Source organism: Nansenia antarctica, assembly GCF_963989245.1.
Source record: "Nansenia antarctica genome assembly, chromosome: 2".
Classification (NCBI taxonomy): Eukaryota; Metazoa; Chordata; class Actinopteri; order Argentiniformes; family Microstomatidae; genus Nansenia; species Nansenia antarctica.
The window spans coordinates 21,066,241-21,088,014 of record NC_137675.1 but is presented as its reverse complement, the minus strand read 5'-3'; the positions used below and the strand labels follow the sequence as shown (position 1 = coordinate 21,088,014).

Below are 21,774 nucleotides of genomic sequence, written 5' to 3'. Positions count from 1 at the left end.
ACTTCACCATGCCCTCTTCGCATGGCTGCCCTCAGAACATAGGTAATTCTCTCTCTCTCACACACTCACACACACACGTTGCTCGAATGCTTTTTGCCGTGAGTCTGGACGGTGGAGGAGGTATGCTCTCAAGGGCAGGTGATGACAGAGGTTTACTGTTGGCCACTGATAAGCATCTGATAAGAAATGCTGCGAGGTTAGAGCCTCTGATTATCTGAGAGAGCAGCATGTCACATCTGTACAGAGACTCTGGGGAGTCACAAGGTACACGTACAAAATTGTGCCTGTTTACGTCATGCATACTTATACTCACGTGTGTACACACACACACACACACACACACTCACAGATGCACTAACTAACATACACACTCACAAACACAATGCGTACACCCACACACCCAACACAGGCATCCCATACACCTTCCACACCTGAGACACTCCACCCATCACTCAGTCATCATTCTAGTACTCTACATCCTCTAATATAAGGGTTAGGGTTACTGACTACATTTACACTCTAGTTTTTCATACACATATTTTACTCAGAGACATACCCACGGCTATGTTTGAGATCACATCACATTCTATTTAGTTGGCATAGCAACAAGTAACTGCCGACTGAGCTTCAGGAAACAGGATGTACATTTTTTTTTTTTTTAAGAACTATTATGAATACCAGCAGTCATGTTTGGCTCAAATGTGTCTCATTTTAATTAGAAGCCTGGATACCAAATCAAATCATGATTATATAATCATCACACATTATCATCATCCATGTCATCGTTCTTACAATATACTATTTCGTTTCCAATCAATAATTTCATAAATCATTTCACAGGCCTTTTTGAGCAACAGCGCAGAGAACCGTTGTATCACACGTCGAGCCCAAACCCTGTTTAATACATGATGACATTGGAAAAAAACAAAACTTTATCTGAAATAAAAATGTATTAATGAATGAATGAATGAATGGTCTTTATTATTTATTTATTTAAGAGAAGAATAAAACGCCAAATTATCGAGATGAAATTAAGATGGCCAGCTTTCAAGAGAGAGAAAACCAAAGGTATATTTCTAGAAACCCGCCGAGTATGGTTAGATATCATACTGGCAGGCGAATATGAGGTACGTTCGACAGTTGAGGGATTCTGAGAGCAGAGAACTGGCTTTGGTACTGGGAGAGGTACTGGGAGAGGTGGTTCAACACATAAATACATGGCTGCCTACCGTGCTCCCTCCACTTTAAAAGCTGTTGATATCACGTCCGTTAGTGTGACATAAAACCATTCCAGTAGCTCAACAGAGGCTAGAGTTCTGTGGTCTTTCGGTCCAGCTACAGTTCGTGGAAACTGGCTCCTAAACCCACGGGGAGCAGAGTCATTCTGTCCTCTCTGTCTCATCCAGAATTTAAACCATAAATGTTATTAAAGCCAGTTACATCACAGAATAAGAGAACATGTAATTGGCTTTTGATACCGTTTTCTGTATTAGGTGTGAAAAAAAGAAAGAAAAATTCAAAGCCTAAAGTCTAGTCTACCGTCAACTGCCATCAATGCAGAGATGTGCAGTGACACAAATGACATGAAGGACAAGACTGACATTTAGACAAGATCTGCTAGGCTAGACTGTTTTAAAGATGAAATCTAGATATTGCAAGCATAGGACAGTTCAGGCAGTACAGTGTTAACTATTCTATAACTGATGAACTAGACATTGTGGCTTGGTCGCAGAGTCAACGCTTCCCTGTAGTGGGTGATTGAAAAGAAAAAAGGAGAAAAAAAGTCGTAAAAAGTCTAGACAACGTTTGGAACTTCGGGGCCTCCCTCCCTCTTGTACACTGACATCGAGACTTGGAACATGAAGGCGCTTTTAAAGTCGAAGAAATTAAAAGAATTGAAGACGCTAAACAGGCTTATTTTCCACCCCTCTGTAAAAAGGGGGTGTATGGGAGGGTGGGGGTGGGGATGGGAGGAGGGGGTAGGTAGGCTGTATGAGCTAAAGAGCACAAGGCATGGAAACTTCTAGAACTTAAAAAGTCAGAGAGACGTTTCCACAGCTCAGTTGTGGTCGAGAGCGTACAATATTCTAGAAACCCATGCAGCCTGTTATTTTTTTAATGATGGGGCTTCCTGGAGGCCTTTGGCGAAGCCTGGGTCTAGATTTAGCTGCCGAAGCCGAAGATGCCCTTGATGTAGCCGGTCAGGCCGCCCTTGCCCTTCTGCTCCACCTTGTCGTCCAGGGGCGGGAAGGCCACGTGGTTGAGCGCCAGGTCGAAGAAGAGGGGCTTGCACGGGATTGGCTGGAAGTCCGGCGGGAACTGAACCAGATTGGGCTGTTTGCCCACGAGGGAGGGGTCGAGGTGGAAGGTGTCCATACGCTCGCACAGGGGCTGGACGGAGGGAAGGAAAGAAGTTTAAAAAAAACAGGGGAGGAAGAGAAGGGGAAAAAAACCAGTAAGACCAATCAGATGATTACATGGGATAAATAAATGACCTGTCATAGACCTATGACAGCATTATGAAAGCTTCATTACGGTTTATGATTTGGAGCCCGATTCCTTAGTAGACTGAATTGAACGCTACGCCAAATGCTCCAGTACTATAATGATGACGTGGCGTCTCCTACACTATGCTGTCTGTACATTGAGTCATTTTTCTGTGTCAGTCTGTTAGGCGGCATTCCAGCACTTTCTGACCCTTGTGCTAGCTTAAAGGAGCTCTGGGAGTATGAGTAAGTCCCTTTCATTCAATCCTACAGGTATGGATAACAATAGGTTGAACAGGTAGCCACTTGTTATGACTGCACAACTGACAAAACATTCCTTCTACCCTGAATATGCGCTCAGCTTCACCATTCAATGCATTTACCATATACCTGAAAGTAGCTAAATCGATATGTGAAATTGGCAGTCTATGGCAACTGGCAAAGTATGAATTGGGAGGGTAAGATATGTTGTAGGGGACGTCCTGATATGTTGCAGTGGGGCTGGTTCCCCTTCTCTCTCTCTCTCTTTCTTACCGTGTTGTCTTTCACATGCTGCTTGGACGGCGCTTCAGCAGCTTCCTCCGTGTCTAAAATACAAACACACACCCTCAGAGTCACACACACCCTCAGAGTCACACACACCCTCAGAGTCACACACACCCTCAGAGTCACACACACCCTCAGAAACGCACACACCCACAATCAATTAAGGAGCTCTGTCTGTCTGTCTCTCACACTCACACACACACACACACACACACACACACACACCGAACAAACCTAGGTGAGGACTCTAACCATTGTACAGTAAAGCCATTTCAGGTACCCACCTAAGATGGCCGCTGCCTGAAGGGAGTATTTCTCAGCGTTGACCTCGGCGATCAGCTCCTGCACATCAGGGAGATCCTGAAGGAGAGGGACAAATAACAATGAGGTTTTTGCCTCCCTAGAAATGATATTCAGTAATCAAACTGTCAGGGTTGGGGCCGATGCTTAAACACACAAGTTTAAATATCTTAGCATTACAGTAGATGCATTAAAATCTATAATTTTTTTACGTTTACATTTTTGTCATTTATCCAAAGGTGACTTACAACAAATCCATTTGTCTAAATAAGTGAATCATCTATCCGTCAGTCATCATAAGAAAAATGTATCTATGCTAGGACCAGGGGCCATTGACAGTCACAACGCTAGAAGAAGGACAAGCTCTAGATATCGGCATGCTCCGGTTTGGTGCAAATGTTCACTAGAAACCATCACCCACTGCCCACACACAGAATGTCTACTAGAGGGGTCATGTATATAAGGGGGTAAAGGTCAGGGGTCAGAGTCACCTTGAGGCTGTTGTCGAGGTTCTTGGCCTTAGACTGGACCTCCCCGGCGTACTTCAACACACGCTCATACAGAACCAGGGCTTCACTCCACTTCTTCACCAGCACATAGGACTGAGCTATGAAGAAACACCTGAGGGAGAGAGGGGAGGGTTAGAGAGAGAGAGAGTGTGTGTGTGTGTGTGTGTGTGTGTGTGTGAGAAAAGAAGTATGTTCTTTAGACAGAGAGGGAGAGAAAATGAGCAGGTAAGTGTGTTACTGTGTGTGTGTGTGTGTGTGTGTGTGTGTGTGTGTGTACCTGTAGGCCTTGTAGACCAGCATCTTGAGGGCCACCTCCTTCTGGAAGGTGTGGTCCTCCTCCAGGCCCTGCAGGGTGGACAGCTCGGCCAGACTCTGGACACACCAGACGGAGACAAAACGTTTCAACAGAGGCTGACAGTCAGGTTCAGCTGCACCATCTAGTCTACTACAACCTGTCATGTGACACGTTATCACTGAATGTTCTGATATACAGTGCCCGCCACAATTATTGGCACCCCAGGTAAAGATCAGGGCTCTACGCTAACCTTTTTCACTAGGAGCACATGTGCTCCTAAATGAAAAATGTTAGGGGCACACAAAGAAATTTAGGAGCACAGTGAAAAATGTAATTATAACACATTTTTATTAGTGATTTTGCAATTTTTGCACCAAAATCACACATTGGCCCATGCCTACAGCCCTACTAGACGCAGAGTTGATGGCATTGTATTATGGTAACTAGCTGTGTCAAGTTCTCCTGGTTAGCAGCATGTTCATTCATTCATCCATGTCATGCCTGTCAGCTAGCAGCTAGCAGCCCAGCCAGGCTTTAGGGCTAGGTCTGTCAGCTAGCAGCCCAGCCAGGCCATGCAGAGGTCTGTCTCCATGCTGCCCACCTCCCTGCTGCTGGGTCAGGCTACATCAGTCACACACGGTGGCCAGACAACTCCACATCTAGGGGTATTAAACTACCCCACATCCAGATGACCAGTCCCCAGCCCCATGCTGCCCGGGGTGGTGACATGTGGAGGTGGCCAGCCCAGCACGGTGCCTCTGCGGCGGCTAGCTGTTAGCACACCACCATCCCCGGGGGTCCCACCTCTCTGCCACACTCAAGTACAACATGTTGCATTTTCATGCCATTAGGCAACTTGCTTCCTAGGGTTTCCTAGGATTAGAGATGCATTTGGACTTCTGGAGTACCTCCACTACTTTCAATGGGTTCTGAAGGTCTGAGAGCTTTCTACTTTCTACCCTGGGTAGTTAACCCTGGTTGTAACCTTGGGTTCAAATCTGGAGTGTGTGGGACCAAATCTGTAGATGTGGTGAGCTAATGAAGCTAATGAAGCTTGAGATGAGAAAAGGGCGCTTGTCTCTTTAAGGCCCAGGAGGGAGTTAGCGATTAGCGATGTTAGCTTAGCGCCAGTTTAACAGAAGTAACTTCACTTTTAACATGACTTCCCGTGGTCGTAGCGGGCTGGCTGACGGCTTAAAATGTGGCCACACGGTTCGCGCAGATTTATTTTTAGAATAAAAAAAAAAAAAAAAAAACGGTACTCGCACGTGTGCTCGTGAATTTATTTCTCTAGTCGCACAGATGTATTTTTAGTCGCAAATGCGAGTGAAATGGTCGCACTGTAGAGCCCTGAAGATGAGTAATTATTTTTGAAAATCACTTTTTGGTGAATTAAGCCCTATTCGCACAGGACTAGTATTATCTGGGGACCTCTAGTAATTTGTAAGAATTACAGAGGTCGTCTGTGATCTTAATCCCGTGCAAATCTGCCATGTCTGTAAATATTCCACCGCAAATTACCTGCCATATTTTGCCAAACACAGAGGTCTGGTGATAATATTAGTTCAGTGCGAATCGGTATCTGTGATTTGGTGTCGTTTTGTTTTGTTTCAATCTGAATCTGGCTGCCTCCTCCAGGAAACTAAAACTGGGTCGTCATTGGATCTTCCAGCAGGACAACGATCCAAAAAATGACATCCAAATCAACACAAAAATGGTTCACTGAACACAAAATCAAGTTTCTGCCATGGCCATCTCAGTCCCCTGACCTACACCCCATTGAAAACCTGTGGGCTGAGCTGAAGAGGAGAGTGCCCAAGAAAGGAATAGGACCATAGATGATCTGGAGAGATTCTGTAAAGAGGAACGGTCTCAGATTCCTTGCTCTGTATTCTTCAACCTTATTAGATGTTACATGAGAAGACTCAGTGCTGTTTTATTGGCGGGAGGTTGTACAAAGGGAGGTTATACAAAGTATTAACATGGTTTTGTTAGATAATTATTTCTTGATGACAGATTTTCTTTTCCTCAGAATAAATTTAGTTGAATTAAAGGTCGGATGTTTCTCTTATTTCAGTGTCACATTAAGCTAATTTCACCAAAAGGTGATTTTTTTATAACCCTTTTTATTCATCTTTACCAGGGGTGCCAAGAACTGGAGGGCACTGTAAAGGCATTAGAGTAGAACAGACATCACTCGTCTTCAACATGTGGACAAATGGAATCGAGTTGACTCTATACCTTACATTTCTATCTATATGGTTCAATGTGTGTGTGTGTGTGTGTGTGTGTGTGTGTGTGTACCTGCAGGATGATGTCGTAGAGGCGGATGAGGTCCTGGGGGCGAGGCCCTCTCTTGTTCTCGTCTGTCTGGGGCTCCTTCAGCTTGGCCTGCAGCACGTGGGCCATGCTCTCGTTCCTCTTCACCACCGTCCACAGCTTGATGTAGGTCAGGTAGCTAAGGACACACACAGAGTCACACACAAACACACGCCTTGAGTCACACACGCGCGTACAAGACTAGTTCTATGACAGAAAGTGTAGAGGATTGGAGACCCTTCCAACACACACACACACACACACACACACACACACACACACACACACACACACACACACACACACATTTGAATACTTTATTTGGTTCCACAAATTATATTATACAAACAGGGAATCAAATATTTCGGGGGCTAAGCAGCACTGAACACTTAAGGGTACACATAACACCTCCTTCTCCACACGGCCAAGCTGCCAATAATAGCTGAGACAGAGCAACATTTGGCAACCTGTTTGGCCTTTCTTTTAGACATTGCAGCAATTCTCAGACCCCTCATGGTGCATTTATATACATGGCCCAGACTTCCAAATACAAGTATGCTGAATTTGCACTTGTACCCAAAGCTGGTTATCGTACCAAGCAGTGGTTGGTATTTTATATACTTGTCCTGGAAAGTCTGGTCCATGTACAGGTCAAAGGGGCAGCCTACTTCTACAATCAGCACCTCCTTGTGGCTGGTGTCAACAAAGACAACATCAGGTGTATTTGGGATGTTGGAAAAAACATCATTGGCAAAACCAAACCACTCTGGTAACACTCTGGCATGCTTGTACATAGCTGCGCTAGATGGTAAGATGTTTTGTACTGTATCAGACACAATGTCCACAATACGGTCATGACGAGCTATGTACAGGTGTTTGTATGCATTACATCCATTTGTTATGTGTGCAATGGACTCTAGGTGTTGTGAATCCTGATGGTTTAAACAGAATGGACTGTGAGTGTGGGGATACCAGGTGGACAGATTTTACTTGGTCGGTAATACCTGCAGTCTTGCTTTGATGGTGAATTTCAGAACATCCTCACCAACAGCGACGTTCTTATACACTGAGTGTGAGACTGAGTGGTCAGCGAACTGCAAACAGGCTAGCTTTCCCTGTAGTCTGAGTCCACACCAGTGCTGCCTGATCTCAGACTGCTTCAGACTGAGCAGAACCCTCCTTGCAGAGTCTCACACACACACACACACACACACACACACACACACACACACACACACACACAGTGCACCTTACCTGTGCAGGAACTGCAGGTTGGAGACCTTGCCGCTGTCTGCGTCAGCTCTCTCTCTCAGCTTCTGCAGGGTGAAAGGTCAGGTCACTCTTACTTTTCACCTCAACTGTCGATCCAAAACTTACTACAACGCCATCTCCATAACCGCCTCAGGTCTGTCAGGGTCAACTATGTCAGTCCCTAACCCTGATCTGTCAGCTCTGTGATCCTTACCGCCTCAGTCTTCAGCTCTTCTCTCACAGCCTGGATGGTGTCTCTGCACTCGGCTAGTAGGGTCTCGTACAGGTGCTCCTTGGTCTCCTCATTGGCTGCCTGTGGGATGCGATAGAGGAGGAAATACATGATCATGACCTCATATATCATGTTGAAATGTGTTATAAAACTAAGACACACCGTATAAAAACCACCACCATAAACATGATATAAAACTTGATATAAGCAGTAAATCTCAACCACATTAACATATATAGGCTATACAATGTACTTGACATATGCTGCATAAAACAACCATACATAAAGATATAGTATACTAGTATATAAAACCAAATGACACTGTGGCCATAAGCCATGTGAAGGGAAGTCACGGAAACACCTGTCAAAGACAGCTGCAGGGCGCACCGCAGGAATCAGGGAGGGGTAGTGGGTGTTCACGTGAAAACGCCGTCTTGTCAAAGTGACATCCGAGCAATTTCCCACCCGCAACCATGAACTACAGCCTCGAGAGATACACTGAATTGCAACCGGCTATACACGTCATAAATATGTCATTATCGTCTCTTATAGGCTTTTAAAGACAGGCTCTTGAAGACACTAAACTACTAGTTAACGCCATAACTAGTTTGTTCGAAAACGGCGTCTTTGAAATATGAAATAATGGAATGTGGTGAATTTCTGGTGAACTCTGCTTGACACGACAACAGTATAATTACTGACCGGATGCAATCATGTGGACTTGTGTAAATATGGTAAATGGACTGCACTTATATAGCGCCTCATTCCAAAGCACTTCACAATGGCCTCTCCTTCACCCATTCACACACACACCAATGGTGGCAAGCTACCATGCAAGGCGCCGGCCCCGCTCATTGGGAGCAATTTGGGGTTCAGTCAGTGTCTTGCCCAAGGACACCTCGACACATGGCCAGCGGGGGAACTGCCGAGCCGCCGACCTTGCGATCATTAGACGCCCGCTCTACCTCCTGAGCCACAGCCGCCCCAGGGCGGTGACTGTTTTACAGTGTAAAAGTTCTGGTACGACTGGGAAGGAGGACATAGAATAGGAATGTGACAGATTGGGGGGGGTGGGCGGGCAGAGATATGTAGTCTAGCAGGTTAATGTGTGTGTGAGAGAGATAGAGTGAATGAGTGAGTGAGGGAGGGAGGGAGGGAGGGACATTCCTGTGCTTGCGGAGCATCTAGGTTTACTGTAGAGGCTAGCCTACAGTCGTTCTGCTCTTTGTGAATGAGTCCTTGTTCCTCGGGTCTCCTCAGACTCACACACACACACACACACACACACACACACACACACACACACACACACACAATAGGCCAGTGTTACGGTATAGTAAGCTACGGTACAGTAAGCTTGGTTCAAGGATGGGCCAAGTGCCGTTTACTTTACGTTGCATATAAGACGTCAAATATGAAAACATGTCTGTCACTTATGACACACAAGAGATACATACGTGACACTAAAAGATATTGGATGCTGTAGTCCACGAGTCAGTCACTTTGGAATGAGTCACAGTGTCCGAACTTCTAACAAGGCAAGTAAACGTGCTCCATCGCTAGCTAGCTAACTAACTAACAACAAACATCGCAGATAGCTGATCTGCATGTTTAGCACATCACAACATGCTGATAGAACATGAACATGCTGTAAACACAACCACATATAGCTAGATGATTCCACAGTACCTAAAGATAAACGAGACATTCATCATGTCATGTACCAACATTCACCCGAGTACAAAGCGCACAACATGTGACGGCAGACGAGGAGAAGCTGTCACGTGACGCGTGATTATGATCTCTTCTAAAATAGTTTAGTCTTTTTTTTGACAGGTCATTTATTTGACAAATGACACTGTTTACAAAAAGTTCTGTCATCACTTTCATAGCATCTTCAACCACACAAAAAGTAGTGCTGGACAAACACTAAGGTGTTTATAATATATATGGCCACATTGTGCTGCAGCAACTTTTTTTTTATGACGGTATTGAAACGGGCACCATTGCTATTTTCAAATACCACAGTATACCATTTTACCACCCAACCCTAGTCAGAGAACCAGTCCTTCTTTCTAACAGAATAAACACTTAGGCAATCCGTCAACCGCTAGAATAACATATAACACGATACGATAACACCATAATAACACGAGGCCACAGCACATTCCACTTAGCACTAATTAGTACTGGGCATGGTCCACCTGTGCCACACAAACCCTGCCAACACCTGGCACGACCAGCACAACCTGTTGGGAGTCTTCTGTGCTGAGGGAGGGAAGGAAGGAGAGAGGGAGGGAGGGAGGGAGAGAAGAAGAGAAGGGCGTAGGCCTGTCTCTTCAACAACAGTCCCTGGGCCCAGCCCGCGGTCTAAAACGGTGTTTCTGGTAAACTGCTTATATGGATCCCCGAGGGCCATGCCTAATCTACGGGGAATGTGGGAAGTGGTGGCTGTGTAGACCAGGGTTACATAAACAGTAGATGGGGGCCCTTGTTGTCAAGGGGGGCCCCAACCCTAACCCAAGATAACTATAGGGTTACCACTGCCCTCGTTATCAATTAAGAGGCTGACATTTAAAACGATAACCCGTCGTCGTCTCCCCCCCCCAAAAAACTGCCTCAACTCAAAGTCGTGCCTCGCCTCACACTCACACAAGAGCAGTGCTTTGATGCAACCCTCTCCATACAGACCATCACTGGTGGGTGTGGGTGTGGGTGCCGTGAGGGTGTGTGTGTGGGTGGATATGTGTAGAATGCAGTCAGGCAGAGAGAGGTGCAGGATGCCTGAGCCGTGAGTGAGGGAGGGTGTGGCGGGGAGGGGACGGGGTCGGGCGTGGCCGACGCCTCAGGGGGACAGGTCGGCTTGTCGCCTGTAGTGGCTGATGGCAGTCTGTGACATCTACGGTAGCCGCCGATGGGAGATGGGAGAGAGCGCCACCTGTTGGGGTATCGAGGAAACTACACGGGGGCCGTGCAGGACGGGTCGGATGTCTCGGCAGGGAGAGGTTAGCCAAGTGGCAGGGGGAGGACCAGAGGAGGATTACGACGCTAGCCAACTGTCAGTCAGTCAGGGAGGGAGCCATAATGGAAAGAGTGCCAGGGTTTTTGAGAGGTAGAAAGGATTAGGTGGGTCGAGGGGACCTAGACCTGCTGGCTGGCTTTCTGTCTGAATAAATAATTGTTATGGTCTCCTCCCTCCACTGCTGTCTTGTTCTGATTCTGTGTTGCAGGGTGGCAGTGGGGAGAGGAGGCGTGATTGGTTGATGCAGCACATCTGTGCCGGTGCCTATTTAGGTTGTGCTGGTTTCACCAGTCTGTCTCTCTCTCTCTCTCTCTCCATACAGGAGCACACCTTTGTTCATTTGTTTGTGGCAATCCTTTCTCCCCTTTGTTTACACTTACACACAACATTCCACATACACATCACTCACCCACACCCTACACCATTGATGGTACTGACTCACATCCCATTTCTATTTTTGCTTATTTAGTCTTTAGTTGATAATAAAATATTAATTATTTACATTTACCCTTGACTCTGAGCCGGGTCAGTGAGCATACAGTAAATTATTTAGAATGAGAATGGAACACTAACTGGATGCATTGAGATGTAAGTGGTTTACCAAGCTCCTTTCCACAGTTCTCCAATCCCCTTAGCTCAGCTCAAGAAGCTCCTAGCTAGCTCACCATATACTCTAGTTCACCAGCCCCTTACCTCCACTCTGAGTTCGCCAATCTCCCAATTCTCCCTGGTTCACTAGTAGCCCCCCCCCCCAGGTCCATTATTCTATTCAGTAGCCAACAGTGAATGACCAATCCTGCAAGGTAAGGGAGAGAGAGCAGGGGAGGGGGAGAGGGGGAGAGGGGTGACTGACCTGAGCGATAGCTGCCTCGTTGTCCCCCAGACCTAGGAGGAAGATGCGGGCCTTGTCGATCTTGACGGGCACCGTGCGGCCTCGCCACTCCACCTCACTCATGGTGGCCGCCTGCTTGGCTCTGGTCTGGGTGATCAGGGCCTGGGGGAACCATGACAACGCCACCGTCAAACAACTAGCTAAAACGAAAGGTACTATATAGTAAACAACATCATAAAAGTGAACGTGTGGGGCGACTAGGAAGGCTAAATTGGGGGGTTTAACGCCTGAGGACATAATGGGCCGGTTTCATAGACAAGGCTTAAGCCTAGTCCAGGATTAAATCACACTTACAATGGACAATATCCACTGAGGTTTCTTTTTTAATCTAGGATTAGTCTTAATCTGCGTCCATGAAACCAGCCCAAAATGAAAGAGTACAATAGAGTAATTACAATCGATTCATTCTGGCCAACTAAAAGCTGATCTAAATAGATTTAATGACACATTTCAGACTATTTTTAACCAGTATTAAAATAAGTCAGTTACAGTGCTGTGTTGTGTTGTACAGCGAGCGGCCACCACACTAACCTCTAGCTTCTCAGCCATCATGCCTCCACCTCCTCCTGCAAGTCGCATCTGCATCAACTCATTCATGGCGTTCTGGTCACCTGGAGACAGAGAGGAGGTGGGGCGACTCAATGAGCTGTGTGTGTGTGTGTGTGTGTGTGTGTGTGTGTGTGTGTGTGTGTGTGTGTGTGTGTGTGTGTGTGTGTGTGTGTGTGTGTGTGTGAGTGTGTGTGTGAGTGTGTGTGAAACTGATTGTGTGTGCGTGTGTGTGTGCATGTGAGACTGACTGTGTGTGTGTGTGTGTGTGTGTGTGTGCGACTGACTGTGTGCCTGTATTTGTGTGTATGTGTGTGTGTGTGTGTGTGTGTGTGTGTGTGTGTGTGTGTGTGTGTGTGTGTGTAGACAGTGCTCACCGATGTTGTAAGCGCAGTAGCGGATGTTAGGTGAGATCTCCTCCACACGCTGGTGGTACAGCACAGCCAGCTCCTCAGTGAAGGCACTGGCCAGCTTCTCATAGATGGTCCTACACAATCACAACACAAAACACTCAGTAACGCTACTGAAGCCATTCTCCAGGCATTTACTGTAGTAAACAATAACCATAAATAATAATGATCAAAATCTATACCAAAAGTATACCAAATACATTAATATGAGTGAGTGGACGATCTTAAACATGCACTTATTAGTATTTCACAAGAGCTCTCATCTGTAATCACATTCCCATTTCCATCAAAGGGTCTTCTGTAGATATTGTAAATAGTTTCAAATTCCTGGGCATACACATCACAGATACACTCTCATGGTCCCTGAACACCAAACATATCCTCAACAGAGGCTGTACTGTACTGAGGCGCCTCAAGAGATTTGGCCTGAGCACCAAATCTCTTGTGAACTTCTATCGCAGCACCATAGAAGCTGTTCTGACGGGATGCATCTCAGTGTGGTTCGGCAACCTGACTGCCCAGGACTGTAGACGGCGCTTACAGAGGACAGTGAAGACTGCAGCCAAAATAATCGACACAGAACTGCCACAACTCAATAACATAGCTACAACTCCCGCTGTATAAAGAAAGCTCAAAACATCATTAAAGACACCAGCCACCCTGCCTATGCGCTATTCACACTCCTCCCATCCCGAAAACGCTATAGAAGTATCAACTCACACACCACCCGCCTCAGAAATAGTTTCTTCCACTGCACATGGCACTTTACACCCTGCACTAAGCACCTTGTACTGTATTGTTGTTTTGTTTGTATTGTGGACCATGTTTGTGTGTGATACTACAGAGAGATGAGGCTGAAGAATTTCATGGTAATAATACATATGACAATAAACGTGAACTTGAACTCATAGGTAAAATGTCCATACCATTATTTCAGTATGATTAGATTCGATGACTATCTTAGCAACGCAGGTTCTGTAGTAAAGTCAGACTCACTTGCACTTGTTGAAGGCCTCCATGGCAGCCTTCCACTCCTGCTGCTCAAAACGCACACTTCCGTTCAGGTAGGATGTGTAGGCCTGTACACAAGACACCATTGATAAAAAAGCCATCATTCATTTTGGTTGGGACAGAGAAACAGGGGTCCATCTATGTATTCTTACTACAAACGTTACAAGTTTCAAGGTTTATTGTTAAGTCACACAAGGGTAACTAGAGAGTAATATTCTGCGTTGGTTCCTGACATTGCACCTGTAACCTGTTCCATATGTTTTCTTACTACTACTATTTATAACGTACTAGTGAGTTGTGCTCTGCCTGGTAACCATTGACGAAGCCAAGTGCCTCTCTTGAGTACAGTACACTGAACTACGTTTCATGTCTCAGTACTTCACTTCTATGTGCGACGAAAATCAAGTTCAATCTAATCTGTCTACAGTACCTGTGCCTCCAGCTTGGTCTTGGCGTCTACTCTGGGGCTGTCACACAGCTTCTCCAGCTTCTCCCCGTGCTTGGCGGCCTTGCGGAGACGAGACATCAGGTGGAAGCGTTTTCGGGGTTCCGTGTTGGCTTCCTGCTTCAGCTGCATGGCGTAGCTCCACGCACGCTCCGCCTCCATCAGCACCAGCAACAGGTACCTGCGAAGGGAAGGGCACACGTCAGCTGATGGCATCACACGGAACAGTTGGCGTTCTGACAGTCTGCATTCTAACAGTTAGCATTCTACGAAACAGTTGGAACAGTTGCATTCCACCACGATCCTGTAGTAGGCTTCAGACTGACTGACCTAGCGAAATATTGACCCATGTCTCCATATGTCAGGATCAAATGACAAAAAGCACGTCCCGTTGCACTGAGCAGCAAAATGTCTACGTTGAGTAGATTGCACGGAAAACAGCGTCATCCACATACTACAACAATCTCAAGTTCGCAGCGAGTTTGTAGAATCTGTGAGAGCTGTAAACAGTAGCATATGGCGTGTGTGTGTGTGTGTGACAGTATACCTGCTGTCAGAGATCATCTCCACGGTGACTTTCTTCCCAGTGAACTTGTGTCTGTTGCCCATCTTGAAGCCCAGGGTCTTGCGCAGACGACGCATCCGACGGGAGCAGTATCCCCTAGGGACGGAAGAAGACGACATGGGTGAACAATAGGGTGAGTGCAACTGTGACTGCCAGGGTTCGAACCCTGAACTCCCTTCACGATGCCACACGACTGTGTCAGCCCTCTGAGCTAAAGCCGAAGCATCTGGCCCAAGGAGCAACGGGAAGTCTTCATGTATAAGGCAAGGTGACTCCATGTACGCGACATTACCGAACCATATGACACAGCTGTGTCTGTGTGTGTGTGTATGGGTCGTCATTGTAATGCTGTGCCACAGTGTCCCACTCCCTCCCCACCTCTCTCACCTGTATCTCTGGTAATCCCCATGTCTCAGACCATGCTGTTGCTGGGACTCCTTGATGATCTGGAGGACTGCAAATCTGCGTTAAGGGGCAAGCCTACATACATCATCAGTTGAGGGACCTCAAGCTAGATTTAATTACACCCATCTCCACTGGGAAATGTGTCGAAAGATACAGGCTTGACTGTGCTCATAATGATCTATAGACGCATACACATATGACAAATCATTTACTCCCGATCAATGTGGAATCGTGACAATACTCAATAGGGTACAAGGAGATCTGTAATCCGCTTTACTGGGTGGGCAGAGACTAGAGAGCTGTCTTGCTATGACACGTAGCACAAGTCATCCGGCATTAGGCATTCCCACCTGCTAGCTGGCTAGCTTACTAGCCCCCCCTGATCAAGCCTACTGTTACGGATTGACATATTTCTGTACGGTCCCGCAGCAAACACGTTAGAAAGGATACTCTCCAATCCGATTCCTTCATCCGTCTTATTTTCTTTATTCTCGTCCATTGCTGTGATATTGTAGCTCCGTCTGCGGTGTTCCCTCGGCTAGCAGCACACTCCACAGACCCCCGCTGCTCCGGAAGTATATCACAGTCTCAACGTTGAAGGAGGGACTTGACTTTTAATCTTAACAATGTGTAAAAAAAAATATATATATTTTTTTTTATTGTATTATATATTATTATTGATAAGTCTCTCTCCACTTATTAAATACTTTAATTCAGACTATGTTGGATTGAAGCTTCATCAGTACATTTTATGTTTTTGTAGATTTGTGAAGGGTTGCTGCAGGACTTTTTAGATTCCGGAATCTCTACAATTATAAAAATAGAATCCAAGACTAAAACTAAAGACATAAAATCAATGAATAATTATGAAATGAAAAACAATGTGTATGTTGTAAACATAAATCAGTAACACATCAAATAACAGTTGTTGGTCAGTCAACAATCCCAATTCAGCATTGTGAGGAAACTTGACTAGGGGTCCCACATCTTATAAAATGTCTATTGCCTAGACTATGCATTCAATTATGCTGATTTTGTGACACACATGTTATCAACAAAAATAATGACAACCACAAAGTGAAAACAAGTGAAAACTTTTAATAATAAATCCTAGAGTGACAAATAAACGTTGAGGTATACATATATGAGTTATAGGCAAAAACACAGACACATGTACACTACCTAACTAACTGCACTGCCTACCACCCAAACCCTGAACACACCAATACAGTCATGCCCCGTGTCCCCATTATCCACTTGTGCACTTCCCTACATGGATTAAAAAGCATAGGATTGGTGTCAACAGCACCCATGGTTTTAACCTATCCTACACGTTCAAATCAATGTGGGAGAGAAAGCACAAGGGAAACAGGTGAAGAACGAGGAAGCCGAGATGGGTTCAGATGTTGTCAGCAGCAGATATGTATCTGGCCAGGAAGTTCTTGACTTCCGAGACGTGCATGGTCTCCTTGACGGTGGTGTCGCGGTTGCGGACCTGCAGCAGGCCGCTCTCCAGGGTGTTCTCGCTGACCACGACGGAGAAGAGCACCCCCATCTCATCATACCTAGACACAGGACACAGTCAGTGTTTCATACAGACATATTGTAGTCTGACAACAGGAGCGTAAAGTATTCCAATAACGATAAGGTGATTAATCATGTTTGTGATAGTGACTTTGACATCGGAGTGTCCATAGAGACCTATGGGAATGTCACTGTACCACTACTCAGAGCACAGTCAGCACACCCAAAAGCAGACCAGCAGAACAATTACTGTACATAACATGGTCAAGTCCACATCATAATGCTATAAAGAAGTGTTCATAATAAGTCTATTATGATTATTATTATTATTATTAGGGTTAGGGTTATGTAATGTAAAGGTAATGTAAAAATAAACTTGAAAGTAGTACTTTGTGTTGAGCTGCTCCATAGAGGTTGGCATGGTTTCCAGATAGCCAGGCCATGTAGAGATTCCGCCATCTAAAAAGTCCTGCAGCAACCCTTCACAAATCTACAAAAACATCAAATGTACTGATGAAGCTTCAATCCAACATAGTCTGAATGAAAGTATTTAAAAAGTGGAGAGAGACTTATCAAAATAAGACTGGATTTTTAAATAAATCACAAGCCTGGATTTGTCCTTTAACGACCTTGATGGAATACCCCCCAGGACACCTTGACGTGAGTGTATTTCAATAGTGTCTTACCTGTCTAAGCTCCACTGTGGCTCCCCTCCCCATGTCTAAAGCCCCTTTCACTGGGGCTAGGATAGGATGCAGCTTCAAAACCTACAAAGGCAAACAGATATCAGTGTGTGTGTGTGTGTGTGTGTGTGTGTGTGTGTGTGTGTGTGTGTGTGTGTGTGTGTGTGCGTGTGTGCGTGCGTGCGTGCGTGCGTGCGTGCGTGTGTATATATAGCAAATGCAAACAGAAATCCGAAGTACTTCAGTGATGGTCAGATACTAGTTGTAAGATGAGGAGTGTGAATGTCTCACCTTTCTCTGGTGTAGTTTCTGTTTGCTGTCGACTTTCTGGACCTGCTGTAGCGAGTTGTGGAGGAAGGCCAGCATGCCCCGGTCTATGTTTCCTGTTACAGAGATCACATGAGGGACCACTGCTTTCCTCCCTTCTCGACACTGGGAGACAGAGAGAGAGAGAGCCCTGATATGGTTCATGCATTCTTACATAAATACATTTAGTAAGTAAGTAAGTAAGTAAGTAAGTTACTTACTTACTATAAATACATTTGAACATATCAACACAACTGACAGAGAGAAAGATCAAATGGTTGTAATCTAAAGTCTATTCATGACGAAGAGTCATTTACTGTGCCAGATACAAAACAACCCAGATTTTACAAGGCTGATCTGGAGTCAGATTGCAGACCGAGTGATATGATATTGACAAAGTGAGCAGTTCACACATTGCCGTTGTGCCTATAACATTTATATTTTAACCATTTAGCAAACGCTTTTATCCAAAGCGACTTAGAAATTAGAGATTAAAGGGACAGTCTCCCTGTAGTAACTTGGGGCTAAGTGCCTTGCTCAAGGGCACACTAGTGGTAGTGTTCCAAGGTGGGATTTGGGAACTCATGACGTTCTGATCACCAGCCCAACTCACTATCAACTAGGCCAGCGCTAGCCTAGAAGTGGTTCTACTCACCTGTAGTTTGGTGCGTGGGCCCTTGTGTGTCTGCAGCAGCTCAGCACTCCCCCGGCTCAACAGCGTCTCTAGGGGCTCTGGACCCCAGGGGAAGCGGTACTCAATCTTCAGACCCCGGGACGCCCGGCCTCCTAAACCCTCCTCTGTCAAGTCACTGCAGCTGAAGTCAGACGGGCTCAGGGCAAACTGGATGAATGGAGGAATAGAGGGATGGATGGATGGATGGATGGATGGAGGGGGGGATAGATGGATGGATGGAGGGGGGGATAGATGGATGGATCAGGGATAGATGGATGAATGGAGGGATAGATAGATGGATGGATGGAGGGGGGGGATAGATGGATGGATGGAGGGATAGACAACCCGTCGGTTCGAACTGATGTCGACTAGCCTCGGGGTCAAAACTCAGAGGCTAACCAACAGCTACTTCACCCAGGCAATCAGGCTTATAAACAAGCCCACTGAGGGCAAGTGACTATTTATCCTTCAGCACACCCCACGCACACGGACTAGCTACCGTTAAGCACACAGTCACTTTATTCAAATACTACCTCTACCATCCACTGCCACCAAGTGGAATAGTCATGCTATTTCTATTATTTGTATTACTACCACTATTGTATTGCTCAATTTGTCTCTTGTTTTATTTGTCTTTTACAACTATTGACACTTTATTTCTCTTGTCTCTGCAATGTGGAGGAACCGAAGCCTAAGAATTTTACTCTCTTAAGGCCAATGCACACGGCGTGCCATTTTGTCGCACCGCCGAATTCGATTCCATTGTTTTGAGTGAGACAATGCACACGGCGTGCGATACGATATTGACCGAAGTCAACAACACGACCCATCTCATATGGGATTATAAGACACCTATATTACATAATAATAACAATCGAGCATGTAGGCACAATATGCCCAGTTGTATCTTGTAGAAATTGTGTAAGCAAGGCAAGCAATATTGGTAGAGCCTATAGTAATCAGCCTGCCTGGTCCGACTTCGGTGGTGTGAATTGAGAATCGAATGTTGTCGTGCGACAAAATCGCACGCCGTGTGCATTGGCCTTTATACTTGTGTAGTGGGATGCAACAATAAACTTGATTCTGACATCAGAGAGAGAGACTCACCTTCCTCCACCACTGCAGGCGCTGGCGGGCCCAGTAGTCCAGCCACTGGGAGGAGGTCCGGGGCGAGCAGAACCACACCAGGGAGGACTGGGTCATCTCAGCTGGGCTGGTGGCGAAGAGTAACATGTGATCAAAATGCACCTCCTTTAGTGGGGTGCAGAGCCCAAAAAGGACATTGGAAGGGGCGCGTAAGTGGCGTAGCACACTAAGGCGCCTTTTTAAAAAAAATGTTCATTACAGAACAGAATCATCTTGAGGTTGAGCTTCATTCCAGACATGTACATATAAATGAAATAACACTGCACAAGGATGGAATACTACAGGACAAGGGAGGTCCTGTATATTCATCCAGCCCAAAATACGGGATATAAAGGCTAATACGTGACAGTTGGCAACCCTACCACCAACAAGCCTCACCAACCAGGAACATCTGAAGGCTGGAAGCACAAGCCTGTCTCTGCCAGGCCGAACGGCAGCTTCCTGTTTACTAGCTCCAACGAGGGCACATACTGCTCCAAGGCACCTGGGAAACAAGGACAGCATAAACCATGAGTGAAACAAATATGATTATTAATATTATATTTTGTATATTATATTTTCAACATTCAACAATTCACATTACAGATGATCAGCATAGACAACAGTATACAGTATAAAAAACGGATGCATTATTCATTGCATTTGGCATAGTCAGTGTATATTATAGTATACTATATTATATATATATATATAGTGCAACCTTTTTCATATATTGGATCAACGCTTTCTTAATTACAAAGTCGATTTTTTTCTTTTCCCATGAAAAACCCTTGACTTGAAATCCTACTTTATTTGGATAGGCCTTCATAGATGGTCTGCAGGTGCTCACTATTAACAGACTATCAACTACAGCCCTGTTAACGTGGAACAACTTTCTTTTGTCAAGGCACTCAAATAAATCTGCATAATTTAAATGTCGTTGTAGCCCACCTGTTACAATGACAATAAAGATCATTCATTCTTTATGTAAACCAGCTCTTTTCCCTTCTTGTTTTTAGTATTTTTTTTCCTAGCACCAGGGGAGCCCCCCCTCCCAAATTTCGTTGTATGGTACCTGTACTATATCAATGACAATAAAGACCATTCATTCATCCATTCATCCATCCATCATTCATTCATCATTCATTCATTTGCTGTTACTGAGCTATCTGAGTACTTACCATGAAAAAGACTCGTACGCACAGACGCCGAGGTCTGAAGATGAGTGTGTATCTCCTGCACCAGTTGGTCCTTGCTCAGCGCCCCCTGGTGGAGGATCTGGCTGAGCGCATCACTGTCAACAACCCTCAACCTCCCATCACTCTCACTACCTCCGTCCTGACCGGTGTGGAACGTGCTTATCCCAAACACCTGTGACCTGGACGCGATCACAGACTTCCACCACTGTTCCAGAATGTTCTTCCTAAGTTCCATGCCCAGTGGCCCATATCCACAGCTGGTCCCACGTCGCAGGGAGTCTATGTGATGTTGTCCGGCCGCTATGAAGTATCTGTCTGTGCAGAGGTGCATCAGTGTGTGACAGAGGGCTGTGGAATCCTCGGCGGTAGTAGTGCTCAGCTCCCTGCTGTGCCGGTGAGAGAAAGGCGAAGCTATTCTGCATACTGACGTTTTGGACCGGTTCTTCTCGAGTCCTAAAAGTAGTCTTCTAACACGATCGGTCAACATGTTCAGCTCGTGGCCACTCATCACATTACACCACCGTGTTACTCACAGCGTGCAGACAGACAGAGGCGATGCCTTGGTCACGTTGCGTTGCTTTTTTTCACCGTTACAAGTCGTGTGTACGTTAATGCACCTGCCAGAGAATACGACTAACTATTATTTCTGTAAGAACTAGCTGCCAACTAAAAAAACGTTTGAACTCGTCGGTATTTCGCTAGCATCTCCCAGTAAACATGTGTAGCCGAGTTATACCATGGAATCAACTTTAGGGAATCAACAATATCACTTCCGGGTCAAATAAAGCTGTAGGAGAAAAAAAAGACGCTCCTCCTGAAATGTGGGCTATCAAACAGAGCCTATAATGCTCGTCAACCTTTTCACATAAATGTAAAAAATATATATACAATTGAGTCATCGTTATATTTACGAAACACTTATATCGTCTAGGCCGGCTACTATAATATAGTATGTAATAATAATACATATTATGTAGAAAATGTTGCCTTCCGTTTGCTGGCATAACCAGACCAACAAGTGCTTATGTTG

The 21,774-nt window shown here is 45.5% G+C and overlaps 2 protein-coding genes across 2 annotated transcripts; both read right to left on the bottom strand.

Annotated features, from left to right (window-relative positions):
• Positions 1-700: 700 nt before the first annotated feature.
• srp68 (signal recognition particle 68) lies at positions 701-15,801 on the bottom strand. The gene is made up of 16 exons (XM_080524494.1): positions 15,685-15,801; positions 15,217-15,283; positions 14,812-14,925; positions 14,250-14,445; positions 13,805-13,887; positions 12,776-12,885; positions 12,384-12,463; positions 11,814-11,954; positions 7,921-8,019; positions 7,710-7,771; positions 6,441-6,594; positions 4,119-4,213; positions 3,824-3,953; positions 3,317-3,392; positions 3,021-3,073; positions 701-2,391 (listed from the first exon to the last, which is right to left on the bottom strand). The coding sequence occupies exons 1-16, from the start codon at positions 15,731-15,733 to the stop codon at positions 2,164-2,166; spliced, it is 1,737 nt and encodes a 578-aa protein (XP_080380620.1). The 5' UTR covers positions 15,734-15,801; the 3' UTR covers positions 701-2,163.
• Positions 15,802-16,546: 745 nt separating this feature from the next.
• On the bottom strand, positions 16,547-21,428 carry polg2 (polymerase (DNA directed), gamma 2, accessory subunit). Its single transcript, XM_080524497.1, has 8 exons — positions 20,727-21,428; positions 19,945-20,050; positions 19,528-19,633; positions 18,403-18,588; positions 17,733-17,873; positions 17,445-17,525; positions 17,148-17,248; positions 16,547-16,799 (listed from the first exon to the last, which is right to left on the bottom strand). The coding sequence occupies exons 1-8, from the start codon at positions 21,250-21,252 to the stop codon at positions 16,634-16,636; spliced, it is 1,413 nt and encodes a 470-aa protein (XP_080380623.1). The 5' UTR covers positions 21,253-21,428; the 3' UTR covers positions 16,547-16,633.
• Between the last annotated feature and the right edge of the window lie 346 nt (positions 21,429-21,774).